Genomic DNA, 25,923 nt, shown 5'->3' on the forward strand with positions numbered 1-25,923 from the left:
AGCAAGAAAAAGACTGTGATGTGAGATTACATGTAGATTTGCCAGTTACCCATTTCAAGAAGATAATTTCGAGAAGGATTAATCCAGAAAAGTGATTCAGGAGTTTTAGTTGTTAAATTAAAACAGAAGCTCCCCTCACCTACCACTTCCCTCCAGTACAGTCACTCTACATATCACTATTAAAAATAATTGTCAAGCAGTGAAACGGATTGCATTACCATTCAGAAATCAAGTCAGATTAATCTGCCTTTACAGTTTAAAATGCTGCATACTCTGTATAATGTCCCACTTAACAGCAAAGTATTCTCTGAAGTTCAGATATATGAAGAATTATGAAAAGACTAATTTCTGCTAATGAGTGCATAAATATAATAGTTGAGTTGCCTAAAAGGGAAAGAGTAGAATCATGGAATATCCTGAGTGGGACGGGACACATTCACAAAGTCACGAGTCCAACTCCTGGCTATGCACAGAATACCCCCAATAGTCACACCATGTGCCTGAGAGCATTGCCCAAACGCTTCTTGAACTCTGTCAGGCTTGGTGCTGTGACCACTTCCCTGGGAAGCCTCTACCAGTGCCCAGACAACCTCTAGTTGAAGGACCTTTTCCTGATATCCAACCTAAACCTCCCCTGACAAAACTTCAGGCCATTCCTGTGGGTCCTGTCACTGGTCACCACAGAGAAGAGATCAGTGCCTGTCCATCCTCTTCCCCTCACCAGAACAAGATGTAGGCTGCAATGAGGTCTCCCCTCAGTGTCCTCCAGGCTGAACAGACCAGGTGACCTCAGCTGCTCCTCATAGGGCTTCCCCTCAAGGCTCTTCAGCATCCTCGGGGTGCTCCTTTGGACACTCTCTAGCCTTGCATGAGGCTATTGTGGCACCCAGAGCTGCCCCAGCACTGGAGGTGAGGCTGCCCCAGTGCAGAGCAGAGCAGGACAATCTCCTCCCTTGCCCAGCTGGCCATGCTGGGCCTGATGCCCCCAGGACACGGGTGGCCCTCCTGGCTGCCAGGGCACTGCTGACCATGTTCAACTTGCCATCGACCAGGACCCACTGGTCCCTCTCTGTGGCACTGCTTTCCAGCATCCCATTCCCCAGTCTGCCTGCACATCCAAGGTTGCCCCATCCGCAGCTGCAGAATCCAGCACTCGTTAGAACTTCGTACAGTTGGTGATTGTTCAGCCCTCCAGTTTATTGAGGTCTCTGCAGGGCCTTTCCGCCTTTGAAGAAGCCAGCAGCTCCTCCCAGTTTAGTATCATCAGCAGACTTACTTAGTATACGTACTATCATATAATTAATTTTGTAAGGTTAGTAAAAATTCCATGGCTTTTCCCAGTGTGCTCACTAATTATTCCTTTCCGTGCTTCTTTAGGGATTTTGTAGTGCAGGTTTAAGTAAAGTCTTCTCCTCATAGATTATTTATTTTGAGTTTTGAAAGAAACTGAATTTGATTGTGGATTTGTTATGTGATTCAGTGCTTCAGGAACACTTTCTTGGAGCTCTTTACTTTAAACATCCAGAATTGAGAATATGAAATCTCCATTGTTATTTCTTTCCTTGTTCCTGAAGGCCATAGAAGGAAAGAATTGCTATGTCATTGTCTGAAGTTCAAGTAGTCATGGATAAGATCTGTTTTTGCCTTAAAATAAATCTTTAGGTGTAAGATGGAGGTATTTAATCAGCTGTTTCAAACCTTTCCTTAATGTTTCTTTACAGGCTGCAATGATTATTTCTTTATATGCTATTTTAAAAAGTAAACTCTCATACTCAGTGATGTTTGGTTGTTTTTTTACATCAAGCCTAAATGTACTTAAAATGCCAGTATCAAGCATTCCTATGGGCTGTTTTCCTGTAGAAAGCCAAAGTGTTGCCGGTATTTCTAAAAGAATTCCGTTCAAACCAACACCAAGCAGTGTTTGATTCAATGCAGTTCAGAGGTGCCTCCTATTTGAAAGGCTGTATGCTGGTGTCTGATTTAGGCTCTTTGGAAGCAATATCACCACCTCTTTCTAGATTTTTAGAAAGCATACTTACTGTTAAACATTGGGATGATAAAGCTTTTAGCATGTATGTTGTCTTGCAGTGCTGGGCCAGATGCAGTTGGATAGTGAACCATTTTATAATACCAAATCTGTTTTAGTAAAGGAGTGCCCATTACCACTGTTCATGTACAAGTTAAACATCTTTCCTTTAATGTCACAAGAGAGTGGAACCTAGAAGAAAAAAAACAAAATACTTTTAATACTACAAATAATAGCATCCACAGTATGTTTTACCAGCTCCAGAATTGAGTATCTTTACTGTCCATAGAAAGGGCACATCTAGACACCACAGTTTCATGCTAATACCAGTAACAGGATAAGCATTTCTACGGCTTTTGCAAAACATTTTAAACTCCTTTCTTCTCCTTCTGTAATAACATAATACACATTCTTTAGAACCCCCATGAACTCAGGCCGTCTGCTTTCAATGGGCATTCAGGAGCAACTGTGCCCTGACAGAGCTACATAATCATCAAAGAATGATACAGTAGTTTTGGTTGAAAGGGACAGTAAAGATTAATTACAACTCCCCTGCCATGGGCAGGGATGCCACCCAGTATATCAGATTACTCAGGGCCCTATCTAACCCTTGAAAAATTTCAGGGATGAGGCATCCACTACTTCTCTGGGCAACCTGTTCTTTTTCCTCATCACCCACTGAGTAAAGCATTTCTTCCTAACATCTAATCTAAATCTCTCCTCTTTTAGTTTAAAAATCTTCTCCCTTGTCTTACCACTATCTGTCAGTGAAAAAAGTCACTCTCTCTGCTGAGAGGCAGCAATTGAGGTCTCCCCAACGTGTTCTCTTCTCCAGGCTTAACAACCCCAGGTCTCAGGCTGTCTTCACAAGAGAGGTGTTCCAGCCCTCTGCTCATCTTTGTGGCCCTCCTCTGGACTTGCTCCAACAGGTTATTGTCCTTCCTGTGCTGGAGACAGCAGAGCTGATGCAGCACTGAAGGAGGGGACTCATCAGCACAGAGTATAGGCAGAATCCCCTCCTTCACCCTGCTGGCCACACTGCTTTAGATGCAGCCCAGGACGTGGTTGGCTTTCTGGGCTGTAAGCAAACATTGGCTCATGTCCAGCTTTTCATCCTCTAGTCCTGTGCTCTCACTGGTTTCTTCTCCCAGTCTGTACTCATCTAGGATTGCACTGACCTAGGGGCAGCACCTCCCCTTGGACTTGTTGAACCTCATGAGATTCTCATGGACTCATTTCTCAAGCTTGTCCTGGTCCCTCTGAATGGCATCCCTTCCTTCTGTTTTGCACTGTTCAGCTGCACTGCTCAGCTTTGTCATCTTCAAATCTGCTAAGGGAGCACTCAATCCCAGGTGACAATGACTGTAGTTTGCACTTACACTGTGTAGGGGGTTGATAACTCCTTTGCCCTATAGCAGTTGTCTGCTTCATCTAAATTGTCACACACTGGCACTTCAAGCAAGTGTAAATTCAACAGGACAAATTTTTAGTTTGATATCTCCAAGGAAAAAGCATTCACATAACTTCAAGTGATGGATGTTTTTCTCTGAATCAGTAGATATACTACTGATCAGAGAAAATTCTGACTGGCAAGCTGTAAGTCTCAGGAGCTTTGAACATTGCAAAATGATAAGAGCTCCCAGTTTTCCACATGTTCATTCCCCTATAAAGAAAGAAGACTGATGAAGTCATAGGTGGAAACTGAAAACTGAAGAGACTGAAAACTGAAAAGATGGATTTATAACTGCTCAGAAGAGCAGCATGGTCACCCAGCAAAGCATCTCAGATAAGTCTCATTTTCACTGTATTCCTAACCTTCCTGGTAAGAACTCTTGTGTAGCAAAATTAAAAAAAATCTAAGGTCCTAAAATCATAACAATAATGAAATGTTAAATGTATGAAAGTGGATTTTCCTATTTTAGCTAGATACACATCTGCTTAGGAAGAACACCTCCAGTTGTGCCAAACCTATGTTCTGATGTTAACCAGAGTGTAACCTAATATTTCTAATTAAATGTCTGATGATAATGTTCAGAAAAATCAGCCAGAATGAAGGGAAGAAGAAAAAAAACAAACAAACAACAACAAAAACAAACAAACAAACAAAAAAACCACCAAAAAAAACAAACAAAAAAAGGAAGCACATTGAGTACAGACTTAGTAAATAAACAGGAGAAGGTTTTCCTTTCATTAAATCCTTTCATTAGGGGAAGAAGCTTTACTGGCTGGTAAGGGTATCAGAGAAACAAAGCAGTGTGGCCTTAGAACATTTACACTTGTATGCTACCACACAATTTTCTCTTAAACTATACCTATAGGATATAGACAGAAGGAAAACTAATCAAAATTTCTACTGTGCAGCACCCTGTACAACACCTATGTTGTATCCTGTATTTTGTGTTTCCCAATACCCAGCGGTTTGAATACGATTCTGAATTACTCTTTTTGATAACACAGTCTTAGTTTACTCATTCAGGTAATCCTTGTGTACCAACCAAGCTATTCAAATAACAGATTATCACATACTTTAAAGATTCACCTTTGATATATTCAGAGAGTGCCAAAACCTCTACTCATCTGACAAGGCAATTTCTTCAGATAGATTAATGACTCTAAATCTGTATTCATTCACTGCCAGGTGCTGTCTAAGCAAGTTCCATTGGGAATGTCATAGTTTCCTTTTCCTGTGCACTTGACTAAGCACAAAAGTCCATGTTGTCATCTTCCTCCTCACCCTCAAAAAGTAAATGCCAGAGACATGACATTACTTTTGAATGTAATGTTCTTAAACTACAGCATTGTCTTGCATTTGTTGTATGGTTTAGGACCTTTCAGTGAATCATGTTCTCATCATGCTAAATGCCAATTTTTTAATTATAATTATTGTGCTCTTGATGGAATTCTGGGAGTGGTTTAGCTGCTGGATCAGGAGGCAACGCGAGACTTCATGAGAAAGGAAAAGTGCTGGGACAACCAGGTTGTGGAGATTATTGATAGACAAGCTGAAAGTAGAAGTGAAACCAGAAGATTAGTTCTTTAACCTTTTTTTTGTTTTGTAAGTCTGTAGAGGTATACAGAATTTGGCATTTTGATTGACATGTGGTAATTATTAGTTAGAATACAAAACCTTCCAAAATTAATTGTAGTGGGTTGACCTGGCTGGATGGAGATCCCTGCCAAAGCTGCTCTGTATTTCCCCATCTCATCTGGACATGGGAGAGAGAATATAACAAAAGTCCCTGGATTGAGATGAGGGCAGGGAGAGATCATTTGCTGATTACTGTCACAGGCTTGGGGAAATAATTTTCTCTACGACCAGTCAAATCAGATTAGGGTTTTGACAAATAAAGCTAAATCTTAAAACCACCTTCCTTCCACCAGGGCCTAACTTTACTCCCACTTTTCTCTACCTCCTCTCCCCCAGTGATGCAGGGGGACAGGAAATGGGGGTTGTTATAAGTTCACCACATGTTCTCTCTTGCCACTCATTCCTCCTCAGGGAGAGCACTCCTCATACTTTCCTCATGTTCCAGTGAGAGGTTCCCTCCCACAGAAGAAAGTCTGCCACAAGCTTTTACAACATGAATCCTTTCAACAGGTTGCAGTTCTTGCCAAACTGCTCCAGTGTGGATCTCTTTCATGGAGTGCAGTCCTTCAGGAGAAGACTGCTCCAGTGCAGGCTTCCCACAGGGTCACAGCCTCCTTTGGACATCCAACTGCTCTAGTGTGGGATCCTGCATTGCCTGCAGGTGGATATCTCCTCCACCATGAAACCTCCATGGGCTGCATCTCCTGCCTCTCCTTCAGTTACCTTAATGTCTGCAGGCTATTTCTCTTACATATTCTCATACTTCTCTTCACTCTGGCTACAATTGTTCTTGCATAGTAATTTTTTTTCCTTTCTTAAATTAGAGAATCATAGACTATGCTGAATTGGAATGGACTTGTCAGGATCATAGAGTCTAGCTAGCCCTGCACAGGACATCCCAAGAATCACACAGTGTGCCTGAAACTGTTACCCAAATGCTTCTTGAACTCTGTCATGCTTGATGCTGTGACCACTTCCCTGGGGAGCCTCTTCCAGTGATCAGCCACCCTATTGGTGAAAATCCTTTTACTGATATCCAACCTAAACCTTGCCTGACTCAGATTCATGCCATTTCCTCAAGTCCCGTCTTGAGAGTGAAGAGGTGGCCACCTCCTCCTCTGCTGTTTCCCCACCATTGCTGATGCGCTCAGCCTTGGCCAGCAGCCAGGTCCATCTTGGAACCATTTGGCACTTGTTCTGTGGAACCTGGGGGACACTTCTTGAAGCTTCTCAGAGAAGTCACCTCTGCAGGTCCTACTCTGCTACCAAAACGTTGCCACATAGACTCAAATGTAATAACTAACAAGTTTATTTTTGGTAAGCAGTTCAGTACTTCTCCCATATTGTCCACAGTTCAATTTTATTTACACCATCATCTTAAGAAGCATAACTTACTATTAAATAAATATGCAAAAGTCAGTATCAGCAGAACATTTCCAAGTTTGTTTTGGTCTCTTATAGACATTCCTAAGCTTAGGCAATTGAGTTAAATTATTTTCCATGACTCACATAAGTCAATGGAGAACACTGATTAACTTCAGTCTAGTCACTACATTTCAAGGTCATTTATGTGTTGACGTTACTGAATGTTTTGAAATACCATCACTCCACTCCTGACGTGATAGTACCCATAATCATTTATGTCAGAAGTGTTACACTTAAGGCATAGTCCAGTATCAAAAAAACCCAGGATTTTTTTTCTGCTCGGAAGCTTGTGAAGCTGTTTTTGTGCTGTATTCTTATATATTAGGACAAAAGAAATTGTTCATTTTCCACTTCCCATATTACACAGTTCTGGTGGGATTCTTATTTTTTGAGTTTTATCTCTTTTAAGTCAGTCTTATTAATACATCAGAAATTTTCGTGTGCAACCGTGACACTAGTCATTGTCAATACACATTTTGTATTTGTACATAGTAAATCCATATTGATAGTTAAAACACAGAATGACAGCTTATTTCTAAAAAAGGCTTTACAGCTTTAAGATGGAGATTGACAGACAGGCAGTTCTGCCTTAGAAAAAGTCTCACCCTCACATCTAATGTTGCCAATATCACAAGATATCAGAGCAAAATAATAGCCATGCTCATAAATCATTATATCACAGCTTGTGAATGGAAAAATGTTCTCAATCCAGTCACTCAGTTCTTTTAGCAATCCTAGCAAGTTATGTTTGACCTGCTTGTTAAACTAAAGGGCAGGAAGGAAATGCACAGACAGTGGAAGTAGGGGCACAGCACAGGAAAGACGTGGAACAGGTCTAGAGGAGGACCACAAAGACCATCAGGGGGTTGGAACACCTGTGCAATAAGGAAAGGCTGAGAGAGCTGGTGTGTAAATCATGTGTGTCCAGCATGTAAAAAATAAGGCTTTGAAGAGCTGTTATTGCAGCTTTTCAATACTGGAAAGAAGGCCTATAGGGAAGACAGGGACAAATTTCTAAGCCAGGCCTATTGTGATAGGACAAGGTGTAATGATTTCAAGAAAGAAGGATGGTTTAGACTACATTTATGGAAGACATTTTTTACAGTGCAGGTGGTAGAACACTGGAACAGGTTACCTAGAAAGTAGTGAATGTCTTATCCCTTTAAACATTCCAAGTGAGATTGGATGGTGCCATGAGCAACCTGATTTAATTGAAGATGTTCTTGCTCATGGTGAGGACGTTTGATAAGATAACCTTTTTAAGGTACCTCCCAACCTAAATCGTTCCATGATTCTAAAAGGCACGGTGAAGCATGCATGTGCTTACCTGGGCTTGCAGGTGGGCTACAAAAAGCTTGTTGCTTCCACATACACAATCTTTGTTGTACAAACCCTTGGTAGAGGAAATGTGGCTGTTTGAGGACACACTTTGTTTCTTAAAAGCACTGCAGTAACCCTAAAATAATCTGTGTAATGTGACTGCGCATCCATTTGCTCTGTCTGTTACTAAAATTTGGAGCAAGTATGAGAATCTTAAAACAGAATTGAATATTTCCTGAGAAACAAATGATAATTGTTATGTGGTTTTATTTTAAAGTGAGGCAATGTGGGAGAGGAATCTTCAACTGATGAACAGATTTGGCACCAAAGATGATACTAAATGCCAGAGGTCTGCTTCACATTCCTTCTTTTTCTTGTACTATATGTTCTTGTCAACTCTATACTTCCAAGTTGACTGAGACAAAAGGAGACAAGACTGTGAGCTTTTTTGATGGGAGAAGCATATGGCTGACAGAACTAATCACAAAATTTATGAAGACCGAGGGGTGTCTTACTCAGCTCTTAAGCCATCTGCCTATAATTTTGGTGTTACAGCAAGAATTCCATCCAGACCTATATTACTATCTTCTGACAGTGTAGCTGTTAAGTTGTTGAACAGCCTGTATTCCATAAATAACCTTGTCCAGTCATATCTGAATTTTTTTTCTTAAACTAAGACTTTAAGATGCAGTGTTATGTCTTTATTTTAATGCTTGGATATCAGATTCTGGGCTGCTTCTCTGTCTCAAGTGGTTGGTGTTTGTTTAGCACAAAGTCCTTTGTGATTTCTGCTTGTCAGCTCTCAAATTTTTGATACTTACCAAAACTTTATCAAAGGTTTTGCTTTTTTTTTAATTTTTCTTCTCTTCCTCATTTTGTTACTTCTTTTTCATTTGTCAGATACCACTTCCATTATGAATCCCATGGAATCTTTGTTGCAGATATGTGGAATAATCACTTCCTATGAAGGATAGTTTTTCTGTTGTCTTGGCTAAAAGAATGGATTAAAGATATATCATACTTCTGCATACCATAGAATAGTTTGTGAAGAAAAAAAATGGTCCTGAAGTTTCACCTGCATGGGATCTTTATTTTTATCTAAACTGGTTGACTAATCCGTGTGGTTTTGACAAAAGTAACTTAATAATGTGTGTATCTCTGCTTGATTAAATTGAAACTGTGGCTTTGTCCCTTTTGTAGCTGTAGCCAGGCATTCTAATGGATTAATGTTTTTCCATAATGCAGTGTTTAATATTTTCATTCTAGAATATATCCTAATAGTGACTAGCCTACTGTATTCTAATCAGACTTTGATTCTCACTGATTTGCTTCACACCAAGAAGATAGTGCTGGATGATAAGGAGTTACAGTAACTACTGTGTTTGGTGTCTGTGGCTGTTAATGATAATGGGGTTTTTTGCGGTTTGCAAAAGTTTTAAAACATGGAAATTAAAGGAGGACTCCTTTGGCTTCTTTTCTCCCCAGGCACAATTTTAAATCATCATAACAATTTATGAGGGACTGAATTTCTTAAAGATATGTGTACCTACCAATGGATGACAGTTATGTAAAGCAATCAGAGTTTGATATACTTTACTAGTGCAAGAATTGATGTAAGGATTTTACTTTTAATTTGAAGACTATCTCAAAATTACTTGATTGACTTGCCAAGTAACTATAGTAATACTTGTGATGGCTCACAACTAAGTTGTGAGGTTGAGAGAAGTTTGTCCACTCATACAATCTTTAGTTTTTTATTTAAAATAATAAACCCTCTTTTCCCCTCCTTCTCCCAGAAGAGGTGCTGGCAAATGTAGAGCTGTGCAAGTGAAATGAGTTTTATTTTTTATGTTGTTTAGAAGTTGGTATTTAAATCATATAGTGTAGGTGAAGTTGTAGGATTGTCTCAAATATATATTCATTGGATGGCTTCCTGGTTTATAAAGTTATTGAATTCTAAAGGACGTGTTTGTTTCTATATCAATACCTTTGTAGTTCCAGAGCATTCTAACTAATACTTCTTTATAACTGAAATATGTACATAAAAGACAAGATAAAAAAGTCTATGAAGGCACTTTGGTTTTGGCACTCAAAATCAGTTGATAAAAATGAATTTTAATTTCTGATCAGCCAAACAATCCCCTATCTTCTGAAAAGCATCCCCTATCTTCTGAAAAGCTCTGTTTCTCTTCCAACTGGCATAAAGTGTCCAATGTCTGTCAGTCAGCTGTCAGTCAGACATTGCAGTGTTGTGAGACTCTTGATGTTGTGACGCAGTAGCTTTAGTTTGAAAGTACTTTATATTTGAAAGTCGCATATCTTATTTTTCTTATTTCTGTTAGGTTAATAATAGTTTTGAAGGGCTGGAATAGATCCCTGTGTGGACTAGTTCTTGGCACAAAGGAATTCCTTATTTTGTCCAAATCAGGACTTCATAGCAAAAATTCAACAAGTGGCTAAAATGCTGATTAAAATTAGCTTCCAGTGTTATTAGGGTTCCTGTAAACTAAATTTAAATTTGTTTATATTTTAAACTAACCCCTTCTATATAGAACATTCAGATCTTTCACTTTCAGCATATGTCAGATGTAATACCAAGTTACTCATGTCCTTAGTTAAGAACGAAACATGAATCTACTCCACTAGAAATGGAAAATCTAAACCGTTCTTTTTCCATTCCTCTACTTGGCCCAGTATCTTAGAGAAAGCTCAGTGAACAGAACTGAAACTGTTGCCTGAACTTAAATTCTTACTCAATTCAGGTCAGTTCTGGTTGCATTTATTTTTTAGCTCATACTGTGTAACACTTTCCTGTTAACATTGTCTAAAGATTTTTTTTTCCTACTTCCTCTAATTATTAATTTATTAGATCAGAATTTGGCATTTCCAAAGGGATTGAAGTCCCTTACTTCTTAGAAAAATGGAACACTATATTAATGTGGGAATAGGGGTAGACGTTTTACTGCACAGTCACTGCATCATTTCCATATCCTCCTATGGTGAAACCGGGTTTGTGACCAGTTTCTTACAGTAAGAGTATTGCAGCAAGCCTGTCAGTATAATCAGAATGTCTGAATGTCTTTGGCTGACAAACACCTTTAATAGAGTTTCTTGTATCGCATGACTTCATATCTGTTCCTTGCTTGTATGAATATTCAAAACTTTCTCTTAAAATATAAAGTTTGTTATCCAATATTCTAACTTTGTATAAACAAAAATAATGTATCACAGAATCACACAATATGTTGAGTTGGAAGGGACCACCAAGTCCTGGCTCCTGGCCTTCACAGGACACCCATGTGCAGAATCACACCATGTGCCTGAGAGCATTGCCCAAACGCTTCTTGAACTTTGTCAGGCTTGGTGCTGTGACCACTTTCCTGGGAAGCCTCTACCAGTGCCCAGACAACCTCTAGTTGAAGAACCTTTTCCTGATATCCAACCTAAACCTCCCCTGACAAAACTTCAGGCCATTCCTGTGGGTCCTGTCACTGGTCACCACAGAGAAGAGATCAGTGCCTGTCCATCCTCTTCCCCTCACCAGAACAAGATGTAGGCTGCAATGAGGTCTCCCCTCAGTGTCCTCCAGGCTGAACAGACCAGGTGACCTCAGCTGCTCCTCATAGGGCTTCCCCTCAAGGCTCTTCAGCATCCTCGGGGTGCTCCTTTGGACACTCTCTAGCCTTGCATGAGGCTATTGTGGCACCCAGAGCTGCCCCAGCACTGGAGGTGAGGCTGCCCCAGTGCAGAGCAGAGCAGGACAATCTCCTCCCTTGCCCAGCTGGCCATGCTGGGCCTGATGCCCCCAGGACACGGGTGGCCCTCCAGGCTGCCAGGGCACTGCTGACCATGTTCAACTTGCCATCAACCAGGACCCACTGGTCCCTCTCTGTGGCACTGCTTTCCAGTTCCCAGACTGTGCATTCAAGGTTGCCTCATCCCCGGCTGTCACTTACCCTTGTTGAACTTTATATGGTGATTGATTTGTGTACTCTGAACCTGAAAAGGTTTGCTAGGTGAATTGATGGGTGTAGCTGGAAGGAGAGATAAGGAAATGAAGATTAATATCTATATATAAGCTTTGATCTTGTGGCATTTTCTGAAAATATGTTTTATTTCTGTAAGCTGATTGAAGATTGACTGTAATTACTTTCTGTTGCAGATGAGCCAACACGTTCCTTGAGTGGTCTTATCTTGAAGAATAATGTAAAAGCACATTTTCACAACTTTCCAAATGGGGTAACTGACTTCATTAAAAGTGAATGTTTGAACAACATTGGTGATTCCTCCCCCTTAATTAGAGCTACTGTAGGTAAGTTTGTTCTTAATGCTGTCCTCTGCATACTGAAAATGTTTCTGGTATAGGTGAAAGTTGTAGTAGGGACATAAAGAGTTACAAAATTAGTAAAATTTTTTGTTTCTCATAATTGTCACAACTTCACCATGTTTCAATGAAATTTTTCTTTATTGTGAATATAAAGATGCCATACTTTAGATTCTTGTTATCTTAGAAGTGATGTAGCAATTCAGTTCATATTTCTTGAAATGTAAGATTTGAATCTTCCTAAATTGAGCTTGCTGCCAGCTTATATACCTAAAAACAGGAACACGGTAAAGGCCTGACTTAAGAGCTGTTGCGGTGCTCTAATTGCATCAATGAAATGCTTCTGTTAGCTGATTTTCTGCACTCCACCCCCTATATGCCCGCATATGCACATCCCTCAGGGGATCATCATACCATGCATAAGGCATTCACGTAAAGAGCTACTGTCAGAAAACAGTAGGTAGGTATGGTGTACAGAACTTCATAGTATCATAAAATCTTGAAATGATCTCATAAGAGGCCTTAAAGATTATCTAGTTCCAGTGAGAAGTTTTATTTGTTACATGAATTTTTGATTTTGTAAATACCTTATCTTGATACACACCTCTCATAAAATATGTATATTTGTTATTTTTTTTTATTTAGTTCAAGATGAAGTTGCTTTTCTGTCTGTTCTTTGATAATATGATTTCCTTCAATGTTATAGTAATTTTCCTGGTCTGATCAATAACTAGAAAAACATAAAGTATGTATTTGAATACTGAAAATGGGTATGGGTGTCAGTTCAGAAAGAAATACAGCTTTTTTCAGATGGCTCATCTTTTAAAATAATCTATCAGTTACTATTTAGAATCATTTGCTTTTTCTATAGGATTCCTTCTCCAGGCATTCAGGTTACGGACTAAAGACTAGAGGAAACTACTAATTTCTTTAAGTAATTTCCTGCTGTCTTGCCAGTTGTGAAGCTGCTTTACTATGAATTCTATTAATGATCAATGTTCCTAATGAGAGTAGAAATAAGTCTTTGAGTGGCAGGTACTCTTTGAATTTCAGGTTATAGAAGTCAGGCTTACTTCTTTGTTCATATGAGTTCTCAGTGGAGTACAGTAGAACTAGCTAAGGAACATATTCCAGCTCCATTTGTTTTGCTATCTTAGGGTTGTTTGGTGATGTTCTGTGGGGTTAGGGAGGGAGGGAGGGGCTGTTTGTTTTCAAGCAGTTACTCTCTAATTTTTCCTGATGGGAGATGCTTGTGGATTAGTAGCTTAATTATTGTTCAGCTTTAAGTGGTCTTTGCAGGAATTATTAGGCATATAAGAACTCTGAAGATGAGCTGATGAACTGCATGCTTGCATAAGTGTTGCTGTTTTGCATGTGTTTGGCACCTTTCTGTTTGAATTGCTGGATCCTTGTAGCTATCTGAGCTTGGTCTAATACCCACTGGATTCTAGATACTAGTGAAGTGTAAAGAGGTTACTGTCTAGCTAGGCAGCCTTCTTAGCATGAGTTGGCAGGTGGAGATTAGGGCTGCTCTTCTGCTGAGTACGTGTTTGTGCAGTTCAAGCGCTATCAATTTAATGAGTCAATTGGAAATAATATCTCAGGGATTCTGAGAGCAAGAACATCAAAATGGCATCAGAGAAGATTTAATGCAGTATTCACTCTCCTTTGTGGTCTCTAGCATCTAGTACTAATCAGACAGAAGGTACCTTTTGGCCCAGATGGAGGCAAGCTGGTCAATCCCATCTTCAGAAGTCACCTTGCTGAGGAGAATGAGCACATGACTTGAGACCAAATGATAACTGCACATTGTTTTATCCTTACTTAGCTTGTCCTTATTCAAATTCCCAAATGAATAACACAGTGTATCTTCTCTGTGCTGTTAACCAGTTGTATAGCTTTTAAAACCCCATGTGCTAATTTTGAAATATAGATTCAATCTGCCTTTGTTGAGGACCCACAAATCCACAAGGATGTAAATACATCTCTTAAGATAAGTGTCTGCAACTGTTCTTAAAACTTTCTAGGGACTCTAGTCTGGGCAGGACCTTAGTATAATTCCCAATTGAAAGCAAGGAGGGAAAAGAGTTCAAGTATTTTAAAGTAGTGGAGGAACTGGAGAGTTGAAAGCTAACGATTGCCCTTTAAGGGGGAAATTCATTATAAAGTTCAGCTTTTAAAAGTTAAGAAGTTCAGAAATCAGCTTCAGGAGTTACAGAGGCAAAGCACCATGTGTACAGAAAGTTTATAATGGCATGTATGGCCTGAATTGCAGGCCAGACCATTTCATCCTCTGAAACCAATTCTGGGACCTTGAAAAGATCCAGCATATTGCATCAAAGGAATAATATGAAATATTTATTAGTTATTGTGTGTCCTGTCCAGGATGTCCTTTGCTCTGTAATGCTGTCCTTTATTCTTTCGTATTTAACCAGAATTTTTGCATTTTATTCCAAAGAAAAATGATATATTGTGAGTAGCTCAAGGAAAAAACTTGGGAAACTTCTTCCATCACTTTTTGCTTGGGAGATTACTAGTTGTAGTAGTGTTGAGCTCTTCTGTGTAGTAACTGCCAGTAGCATTAAGGATTGTGCTAGCTGTTACATTTTGCATTGAGGCAAAATGGACTCATACAAATTCAGTTCTAGTTTATAAGCAGCTTTCTCAGTCCCTGTCACCTAATTAGTTTTTCCCAGGATTTCTATATGTGCTGGAAACACAATTAGTGATTTCTTTGTGGTGACCTGTGTGTTTGCTGGCTCTCACAGCTCCTAACCGGCTGACCTGCCATAGTGTTTAAGCTCTTAGTAGGTATCTTGGTCTTAGAATGTGTCCTTAATGTTTTGCATGAAGGTAGTAAAGTTGTAAGCATGTAATTTATCACTAGGTTTTAAGTTTATTGAATGACAGATTCCCACATCCATGCTTTCATATCATAGTAAAAAAGGAAGTGACTTAGGATGGATACTCTGTATTTATTAAAGGTCCAGAGTTGCACAGTGTTTAGTAAATTTAGAGCCAAAACTGTCCTGCTGTGGTATAAATTATACAGATATATAAATGTTATAAATTACAGTTTCCTTAAGTGAGGTTACTTGGTGCTTGATTTCTAATACTTGAGTCCTTCATAGCAGCAGGAAGGAGCAACCCACCTTTGCTGTTGAAAGCCCTTCAAATAACATTTGCAATTAAATTGCACTTCCTCTTTTTATGCATGCCAGTCCTTAACAAAACCATAACTTTCTTAGCTCTTTAGAGATTGAGAGGAGAAAAATAAGAAAAATGTATATGAATGAAGTGAAAGCATGTGAGATCTCATTTTCTCAATTCTTCTGTTTCTTTTAGGCATTCTGATAACAACCATTGCCTCAAAAGGGGAGTTACAGAATTGGCCTGAACTCTTGCCAAAGCTCTGCAGCCTGTTGGATTCTGAAGATTACAATACCTGTGAGGTAAGGAGATTTATAGAAAACAGAAGAGAATCCATCTGAATGTCACGATTTTTTTCTCTCTTTGGGGACACTATGTATATGTATTGTGTGTATGTCTGTATGTATTTATACATGCCCATGTCTTCTCCTTGCAGAACGGTGGCTCAGATTTGATACTTTTTCTTCTAAATGTGGTCCATGTTCTTACTGTTCATTCAAACAAATTGATTTTTTTTGCATAAAAGTGGAATAAGGTTGCAGATGGATGATCATCATATCTCAGCTCAGAAGTCTCCTGAAATTACTGCTCTGTGATGCCTAATCTTTTAGGCCCTATTAGCATCATCAAGCTGGTGTTGAATTTTGTCTTACATAAAAGTACTGTTCATTCTTTTTGTAACTTAAACTGGAAAAGTGATCAATTGCTATATCAAGGTGAAATGAACTGTTTTGTTTAGTCTGCATGAAGGGAAATAAGTAAATAACAGTTTTAAACTAACAAAAAATATAAGGCTGTGTCTGATGCAAAATAATTAAGATTGTGATCACAGCATTTGAATTACTTAATAATGTCTCCATGAAAGTGTGAAACATGTAGTATAAAGTGACCTTCAGAGACAACTAATGATCAAAATGCCACATTGTTTTGTAGGGTTTTGTACTTTTTTCTTTCTGGAAAATAACCCCACATTTGAAAATTAAACTCAAGTTGACCATATCTCTCTTTTGTCCCGTAGTGAATCATGAAAGGAAATACAATTATATATGCAATTAATTTGGATACTTCTGCTCATCCTACTTACTTCTCAAATAAAAATTAGCTTTTAAGTGTTCTTTGAAGTATATTTGGATACATAAGCATCAAATCAAAATAAAATTATCACTTAGTCATTGCCAACTCTGCCAGCTTGAGAGCTGACAGATGCTCAGATGCTGATTTAAATAAAATGCCTTTAAGAATATTTCAATTTAATCATTAATTAGTTATCTGCATTTACCCTATTAATTAGCTACATTTACTGTGTTGTGCTGAAATCGCCCATTCTATATGAAGTCTTAAATTTTGTTTTCTTCAGAATGGGAAAGATACTTATTTGTTTATTTATTTTTAAACAGGGCGCTTTTGGCGCTCTTCAGAAGATATGTGAAGATTCTGCTGAAATTTTAGATAGTGATGTGTTGGACCGGCCACTCAATATCATGATACCTAAGTTCTTGCAGTTCTTCAAGCACAGCAGCCCAAAAATACGGTAGGTTTATGAGTTGTACTTACAGTTACCTGTTAAAATTCTTTTACATTAGCACAAGGGTGCTGTTTTGTAGATGTCTTTAAAACCTGCTTAGCTATTTTAAATGATCCTGCAGAAACCCACAAAGATTCCATGCATCAGTAATTTTCATTTTATCTTTGAATAAACTAAACTTAAACTATGAAGCTTATCTTCATAGTTAATACAAGAATCTCACCTCTTCATACAATCAGTAAATGATTCTGAAAATCAAATAGCTTCTTTTAAGTTTTTGCATATTATTACAAAAAATTCAGTGCTGTGGTTAGAACTTATTATTCTCATTAGAAATAACAATTTTACATGCCTTTTGTAATGGCTTCAGCAATGGGAGAGTGAAAATTCTTTTGCTGACAAAAGTTTCTGATTCTGACAGAAGAAAAAATTCTGCGTTTAACTGAACTTCCAACTGAATCAAATTAAATGGATTCATCAGCCTTCACTGTAAAACCATATTAATCTCTCCAAAGTAACAGTATAAAAGAAAAATTCCAGAATTAAATTGTTACTGCTAGTATTCATTGCAAAGAACAAAAAGCTTTTACCCTGAATTGAGCCAAGGGAGTGCCCCTGCCACAAGGAAGGCTAATGGTATCCTGGGCTTGAGTATTGTTATATAATAGTATCCTGGGCTTGAGCCGGTTTAAGGGAGGTGATCCTTACCTTATTCTTCCTGGTGAGAACACACCTGAAGTACTGTGTCCAGTTCTGGACTGTTCAGTGCAAGAAACACATGAATATACTGGAAAGATTCCAGCAAAGAGCTGTATAAGTAAGGGTCAAAAGAGTTAGGACACACCAATATATGTAAATACTTAAAGAGAGTGAGAAAAAAAAAAAAGCACAGGCTCTTTCCATTGGTGCTCAGTGGCAGAACTAGAGGCAGTGGCCACAAACAGAAACTCAGAAGTTTCTTCTGGATATCAGAGAACAGCTTTATTACTGAGAGGATGACCAGTCACTGGCAAAGGTTACCCAGAGAGGTGGTGGAGTCTCCATGCTTGGAGATACTCAGTAGCCAGCTGGACATGGTCATGGGCGACTGGCTGTAGGTGGCCCTGCTTGAGCACAGGCGTTGAACAGATGACTTTCAGAGGTGCTTTCCAACCTCAACCATTCTATGATTCTTTGTAATTCTGTGAAATGTGTTTTATCTTCTCTTTGAAATTATATTTGACAGCTTTAAGGTGGTAATTCTTTATTGCCAAGAGTAGTAGATAGTGAAGACCAGGACTAACGATAGGACTCTAATACAGTTTCGGAAGTCATCTATAAAAGATGCTCGCTAAAGACATTATGAAACAAAATGTGAACATGGTTTTGTGGAAAGATAAACTTAATAATTATCTGGAGCTGGGAGAGAGGCAGAAAAACATGCTTTTTTCCTTACCACACTGTACAGTCTTTCACTTTTTTCCTGTGTTGCTATGTTCATGGCTTTGACACTTAAACCAGTTTCAAGTTTAAAGTCTACCTGCCAGCCCACAGCCTAGTTTCAGTACATAGTGCTGAGGTACGAAAAAGACTAGTAATGTCAGTGCAATACTTTAAATCTACTAAAAGACAATTTTTGAACAATGTTTTATGACACAGTCTTCCATGAAATGTCTAAACAGAACAGAAATTTGAAGCTACAGTAGTAAAAATACTGTAATGAATCTACAAAGGGTTCTACAGGTAGTTTTGCCTTATGCCTCTGACTTGAGAATTTCACTTTTGTGTCTGAGAATGAAAAAGACCTGTAAGTAATGGCTTTGCATGAAATGGAATAGAATAACAGTGCTTCATTTCTAAAAATGTTTCTTCCGCAAATGTTTTAGTATGTATCCAACTGCATGTGTGTTTTTTTTCTAAGCTACATCTATATTGTAAACACATTCTGGTCTCAGTAAATTGTAAACATATTGTAAAGACAGCTGCATACTTAACAACAAAGAAGGTCAAGCTAAGATACCACCATATTGACTTGTATGGAATTATTATTATCTGAGAAGATCACAGTCTTAAAATGCTCAAAAAGAACATATATATGGTTCAGAAAAAATATGCCAGCTGTAGTCATCCTAGCCTATTTACTGAATACTTTATTTTTAAATATTTATAAGGTATATCAAAGTATAAGGCAGTACTTAAAATGTTTAGTAATTTTTCTTGGTAATGCTACAGATGCACAGATTTGTTCTTTCTTGCCTTTGAAGATATTTGGTTTTTGCTTTTGATGCCTGAGTACACATTAAAAAATGTTCTAACTCATGAAACATATATATTTTAACTGTTTCTGTTGTAGGTCTCATGCAGTGGCATGTGTCAATCAATTTATCATCAGCAGAACTCAAGCTCTTATGTTGCACATAGATTCTTTTATTGAGGTGAGTATAAATTCTTGGTTGGAGGTTTAAGTCAAATTACCTATCTGATTTATCAAGCAGTTTGAACTACGTTTTACAACCACCTCTACCCCTAAACTCTCCATTTCTTATTGCCCAATCTTAGCTTAAGCCTCCATGGATTGAAGTTCACTCTGTATGCTTGTGCTCAGAGCTAACCACAATGTAAGCAAAAGAAGTAGGTGTATTTCAAAAGATGTTTCCATTTCCTAAGTAGGGAAAGCTTTTGTTGTGTAAAGGTGCAAAAGTAATGGCAGCAGTCTGTCCCATACCTGTCCTGAGAAGTGCATGTCACTGGGCCTGTCTGCTTGTCTGAATAGTGTTACTGAACTTGGATGAGAAGGTTCTGGGTTCTCTAGAGTATTTTATTTGCTCCTCTTATGTACTGACACAATTTATATTAGAACCAAATATAATCCAGAAGTACTTTTCTTGTGCCGATGTTTATACACAGTGTCATATTTATGTATAAAAATATACACTGAGAGACTGAAGAGTTTATTTGCTAACCGATATGTCTTTAAAAAATAAAATAGTATTCTAAAGTGTGCGTTGGACAACTATAGAGAGATATACATCTATCTCCTTTAGTCAGTAATGTAAATTCTAATAAAGTTGAACATGATGAATTGGAGTTTTTCAACTGTTACTACTTTCTAACAGAATCTTTTTGCACTGGCTGGTGATGAGGAGCCTGAAGTACGCAAAAATGTTTGCCGTGCTCTTGTAATGTTGCTGGAAGTTCGAATGGATCGCCTCCTTCCTCATATGATTAGTATAGTTGAGGTGAGTCTCATTTCCTAGATGTTCTGCAGATTCCCCTGTTTGACATTGCAGAAATAATGAATAAAAAACATTCATCAGAATGTTGTTGCTCTTGCACTTGTTAGCTCTTTGTTTCCCTTTAAGACTGAGATTGCAAAACATTATTCTTATATAATTGCAAATTGACATTGTGTTTGACAGGCAGTGCATATGGCAGTTGTTTATTCTTCGTTAAATCAATTATCCCAAAATGCCCAGGATCACAGCCAGGCATTGCATGACCCTAAGTGCAAAGATTGTGTTAAAAATCTAGCACTAGAATTGAAACTGCTAAAGTTTACACATTGGAGCTGTCACTTTTTCAGGTGTGTTGACCATAACAAGGATAAAGCATGTTATTTTACATTGCTGAGGTGCTCTTTGAGCTGCTAATGAAAAAGTTTGAACGTAAATGTTCTATTTTATACAAGTAATTTATTTTTATATTGTGTAGTACATGCTTCAAAGGACCCAGGATCAAGATGAAAATGTGGCTCTGGAGGCATGTGAATTTTGGCTGACTTTGGCTGAACAGCCAATTTGTAAAGAGGTATTATGTCGGCATCTTACTAAGTAAGTATCAAGAATTACAGCTCATATTTATTTTCAGACAGTCCTCTTAAAATTTCAGTTGACTTGTTCATGGATACTGTTAGAGACAGTGTATATGGCTTGCGGTAGAAAAATTCCATAGCTAGTTCTTGTGCCTAGTAAAATTAAAAATACTTCTGTGGGTTTCAGACCCCATGAACTCCAGAAACAATTTAACTGTGCCACTGTCGTGCTTACCTCGAATTTAACAAGCTGTTACACTTCACATGAATGCAAAGATATGGTAAAATGCACTTAAGTGAACAAATCTAGGTGACATTACCCACAATATCTGGTGTATGAATATGTTTTCTTGACTACTGCTATGTAGGCATCTCTATGCAGTGCTTCAATGTGCATTGTCATGCAAAGGGTTCTTCATTTTAAAAAGAGCATAAAATAAAATGACACACCTTGGATTTAGAAATCAGTTTTGTATAAATTACTCCTACAAGCTGAAGAAAGCCTGTACAATTTGTTGCTTCATACTTCTGCAGCGTGATGGTTTGAGTTTCAAAACCTACTTCTCCAAAGTTTCAGAAAGTTTTCCTCTGCCTCAAGAGATAGATCTTTGATTGAATGGGAGTAAATATCCATGTGTGTAGTAGTATCTTTTTTTTGCAACAGTGCTTGCAATTTCTCCAGACTAATTTGAAATCTTTTACAACAGGAAATTAGTTCTCCAGTGTTGCCATCAAATGAATACTTTCTTTTCATTTATGAAGACTTTTTAAATATGGACAGAGTTCTCTCAAAATTTTGAGTGGAAGAACAGAATGACAGGAGACACGTCCTTTTCAGCAGAAAATAGCATTATAGATGTGAAGTAATTAAAATAGAAAGCAAAATTTTGGTTTTCCTAACCAATTAACAATTAGAAATTTGAGATTAAAACATGTACTGTTGCAGAGAAAGACTAGGAGTTAAAACCAGGAGAATAAGTGTTACAAGAAATTATTTTAAATTTCAAAATGGTCTGATTTAATTCCTACTTTTGTAGTTCAAAAGGCAAAAGAAGTCTCTACACACACCACATGGTTAATAGCTACTAGTATTAAATCTCTTTTGGCCTACATGAGCCTTGACACTGCAACAGCATTATACTCATTTTTTTAAAAAGCTTTTATATTTCTAGAAAAATAAATTATTAAGAGTCACATCATGTTTTTCCCATGATCTTTCAATGTCATGTGTGTTTAAGGCAACTTATTTGTTGGTGAGTCCTGTTTGACTATGAAGCTATATAAGCTTGTCAGTATTTGATAATCTTAAAATTTTGTATGTTAAATTAAAAGTGGGACAGGATCTTCTTAAAATCTACTTTTTCATCTGGTTTCTAATAATTTTTCATTTTATGCCTGTGAACTTCTTTATAAAATGTATACTTCACAAAGTATGCTGCAGAAAATGCCAATGATTATATTTATACTTACTATTCCTTCATTTAAGGTTTAGAACATAATGTGGCAATGCAGTGTGTGAATATTAGAGCAAGCTTGATACCTTCAAAAACAATACTCACGTGCAAAACATAGCAAGATTGAGTCTGTCACAGTTGCTGTGTCATCCTTGGTTATTAGTTTCATTTGGCTTATATATGCTTACTTGTTTTTTCTTTTGTTGTGGTAAGCGTGTCTTAATGGGAAATATTTTACTTTTTTCCTTAGTACTTTTTTAGCTGTACATCTGTACAGTTGGAGCCCCATAGCCATAGCCTGTTTAATTATTAAGTAAATCTTAATATGGATTAGTCAAGATTTCTGCAATGTTGAAATCTTGTCTTACTGAAGTAATCATGGGTTGATAGGAGAGATTAATGTAGTTAGGCCTCTGTCTTTAACAATAGTGAGGTCGAGTCTTCATCAAGAAGTAAATAAAGTGACAAGCACTATTGGCAAGAGTCAACTTATCACGCATATTATGGGAGTTTGAGTTCTTACTGAAAACCTGTAAGTGTAATTTCTGAAGGGTGCTTCTGAATAAATTCATCAGTTGTGCCATTGGACTACTTCTATTTAAAAGTTTGTCATTTGAAATAACACTTTTTCTCATTACAAAGTATTGATGAATCTTATGACATAGAACTTGGCTGAGGTAATAGCCCTTTTTATCAGGCTAAGGTATTTCTCTTATGAGTTGGGAGGTGAGAGTTACAACCAAAATTATGGCCTATATAAATTCAAACCGTTTTGCTTTTATATGTGCTACTTTAATATGTGTAACTATTTCTTTGTAGGCTGATACCTGTGCTGGTAAATGGTATGAAATATTCAGAGATTGATATTATTCTGTTGAAGGTGAGCATATGTTTCTTTTACTCTGTTGGAATACTTGCTAAGGTTCTGACCTATAAATCAGAAATGATTCAGGTCAGAGTGGGCAGACCTAGCCTACCATCTCTTCAGTGGAGAATTAACTTTCTGGGGCAAAGTAGGCTGTTCCAAATACTAAATGCAACTGATGCCATGTTTGTTGGAAAATAATCTGTGGCTCTCCTGCTTTGTCCCAGTCCCCTCTCACACAACTTAAGCAGAGCTGGGATGCTATTACCATGAACTACTTCAAGAATTCAGCATTAAAAAAATGTTCAGAACTAATTCTAATGCCTTCCAGGTTGAATACATAGCTTTTTTCATCACTACCTATGTCTGTGTATCAAAATTTCTGAATCACTTCTTTCTATTTCATTCCCATTGAGTAACTTATAACAAGAAGATTACTTTGGGGGTGAACACACCTCTCTTCCTTGTATCTTTCTGTTGTTTTTCTGGCAAATGCAGCAGTAGAACACAGAAACAGTCCCATCTTTTTAGTTAAGCAGCTCAGGTGGGATGTGAATCTTTTATAAACTTACAAAATCTTGAACTAAAACTACATTGTTAACTTCCTTAAGCAATACAGTTGAACTAGTTTATCTAATAAAACAATTTGGTGACAGGGGGATGTTGAAGAAGATGAAGCTATTCCAGATAGTGAGCAGGATATAAGGCCTCGTTTCCATCGTTCGAAGACGGTGGCTCAGCAACATGAAGAAGATGGTATTGAAGATGATGACGATGATGATGATGAACTTGATGATGATGATACTATTTCTGACTGGAATTTAAGTAGGTCAAAGTAATGTGTGAAATGCTTTGAACAAGAGCTACTTACATAATACAAGAACCACAGTAAAAAGACAAGTTTGTATATAAGGAATACCAAGGCTCTTTTTTTGACTACAAAAAAAAAAAACCTGCTGACATAATTGGTGGGTTTGTTGGAGGGGGGAGCCTTTGAGATGACATTTCGACTTTATAACTATATTGGCAAAAGCTATCTGTAAGCTTATTTTGAATATGGCAGATTGAGTTACAAATATTTATTTGATACAATTCAATGGAGCTTTCAGGCCTAATATTGTAATTCTATGAAATAATATAAATCCTGTATCACTTGGTTAAATTCAGTTTAAAAAGAGAAAAAAAAAGCTTTGCACATTGATAACTGGAGCAAGCCTAATTAATTCTGTCTTTAAATTCAGTCTTCCCTCTAAAATTGGGTTGTGTTTGATTTGGTTTGCGTTGTTTTTTATTTCTATGTGAACATTCTACTGCCTATAGCCCTTACAGGTATTTCTTTTCTCAGTGAGGAATTTGCTTCTCAATACAGTACTTTAGTTGTGAAGGTAGGAGATGGCTCTGAGGAAACCAGAGTTCAGATGTCCTGTTTTGGGGGTCATAGGACCTTTAGGTTAATAGGCTATATTATAAGGAAAGAAAACACTACAAACTTCTTTTTTAAGTTCAGTGACAGAAAATAGCTAGTGAAATTCTGACAAATCTGATTTGAATTTACTTTGCAAACAAACTCATTGTGAAATAATGCTTTGAGATGTGGGCATAGCTACAGAGGGTCTTTCTTCCCAAGTTTTCACAACAGGTGAATTTAACTTCAGGCTTATGGTTGAACAATTTTGAGACATATCTGAAGAATTATTGCTGTTGAAAATATGCATGCAAATATGCTTGTTTCTGTAAAGCTGCATCTTGGAAAAAAAGTGTAGTAATATTCTTTTTGTCACTGCTGTGTGTAGAGATTGCAGAATTAAATATGTATTTTCTGAGAAAGAGCTTAAATGACATACAGTACCCTGTGATGCACAGTTTTGATTAAAACAATGAGAAAGCTGAAGTTGTTCAGGAATGGTGGCCTAAAAGAGAAAGAGTAGAACACTTCAGAAGTCTGTAATAACATATGTTATCTGGATTTGAGAAAATTTGAATTATCTGAAAATCAGAATTGCGTGCCCTATTTAGTGTCTAGTGTTCCATATTTGACTTCCAGTTTGAACAGAGGTGAAGCACCAGCATAGCTTGACAATTACCACTATTGCTGACTAATGAGACCGGTGCAATTCTTTATGGCAGATTAAGAAAGAATTTATATTAAAATAGCTTTCTAAGAACTGTGGCTTTGCCCAGGAGCACAGTGGATCCCTCTGTAGTGTAATGGAGTGGAAGTATGTTCCTTCCTAGTGCACTGAGAATCCATTGGCAGCTCAGAGTTAAAAAGGGGATTATATTGCCTAACTACAACTGTTTGTATAATAAGCAGAGATTAACACTGTTAATTCCCTTCAGGAAAATGTTCTGCTGCTGCTCTAGATGTCCTAGCTAATGTATTTCGTGATGAACTTCTACCACACATCTTGCCACTGTTAAAGGAATTGCTCTTCCACCCTGAGTGGGTAGTTAAAGAATCCGGTATCCTTGTTCTTGGTGCAATTGCTGAAGGTAAGGCAACAGTTCATATCAGGTTGCTGATTTTTAAATTGATTCTAAAGTAGCATGGGTGAATGTACTAATGCAAACAAGTGTATGTCCTTAGCTGGTTTGGTCATGGTGATTAATCTCTTCCATCTACTGATAGGTGACTGCAGTTATTTTATTTTTAATTTTCAAATTTATGCGTATTTGGGAGGCTAAACAGATTACATAATTTATTTTATTTCTCATTTTCTAAACATTACAGTATAGAGGTGTTGATATCTCTCAAAATACTAGCTTGATTTCATAGAAGGTAAGTATTTAATAAATTTTATCTTTAGATTTTAAGTGTTTTCAGAAGTGGAGAAGACCATTCCTGTGACTTCAGTACACTAAGATGCCTTTTGTAGATGGTCCTCCAATTAAAACAGGCTAACTTCCATTCTTATTTACTTACTCACAGTCTTGCTTGGCTTTTGCCTGAAGCTCA

At 37.6% G+C, this 25,923-nt stretch overlaps 1 protein-coding gene across 3 annotated transcripts in view; it reads left to right on the top strand.

The window, feature by feature from the left end:
- TNPO1 (transportin 1) overlaps positions 1-25,923 on the top strand; it is a 56,624-nt gene that overhangs the window by 7,692 nt on the left and 23,009 nt on the right. For all 3 annotated transcript variants that reach the window (XR_011678933.1, XR_011678932.1, XM_071425172.1), the window contains exons 3-11: positions 12,022-12,171; positions 15,529-15,635; positions 16,731-16,864; positions 19,191-19,272; positions 19,954-20,076; positions 20,549-20,667; positions 22,922-22,982; positions 23,624-23,792; positions 25,308-25,460. Coding sequence is in view for 1 of the 3 variants with exons in the window: in XM_071425172.1 (XP_071281273.1) it covers positions 12,022-12,171; positions 15,529-15,635; positions 16,731-16,864; positions 19,191-19,272; positions 19,954-20,076; positions 20,549-20,667; positions 22,922-22,982; positions 23,624-23,792; positions 25,308-25,460 (1,098 nt within the window). In the remaining 2 variants the exon portion in view is untranslated. The remainder of the gene's footprint in view (positions 1-12,021; positions 12,172-15,528; positions 15,636-16,730; positions 16,865-19,190; positions 19,273-19,953; positions 20,077-20,548; positions 20,668-22,921; positions 22,983-23,623; positions 23,793-25,307; positions 25,461-25,923) is intronic.

The sequence above is a fragment of the Agelaius tricolor genome, unplaced genomic scaffold, assembly GCF_023055355.1.
Source record: "Agelaius tricolor isolate 1412-34295 unplaced genomic scaffold, bAgeTri1.0.p SCAF_4, whole genome shotgun sequence".
Classification (NCBI taxonomy): Eukaryota; Metazoa; Chordata; class Aves; order Passeriformes; family Icteridae; genus Agelaius; species Agelaius tricolor.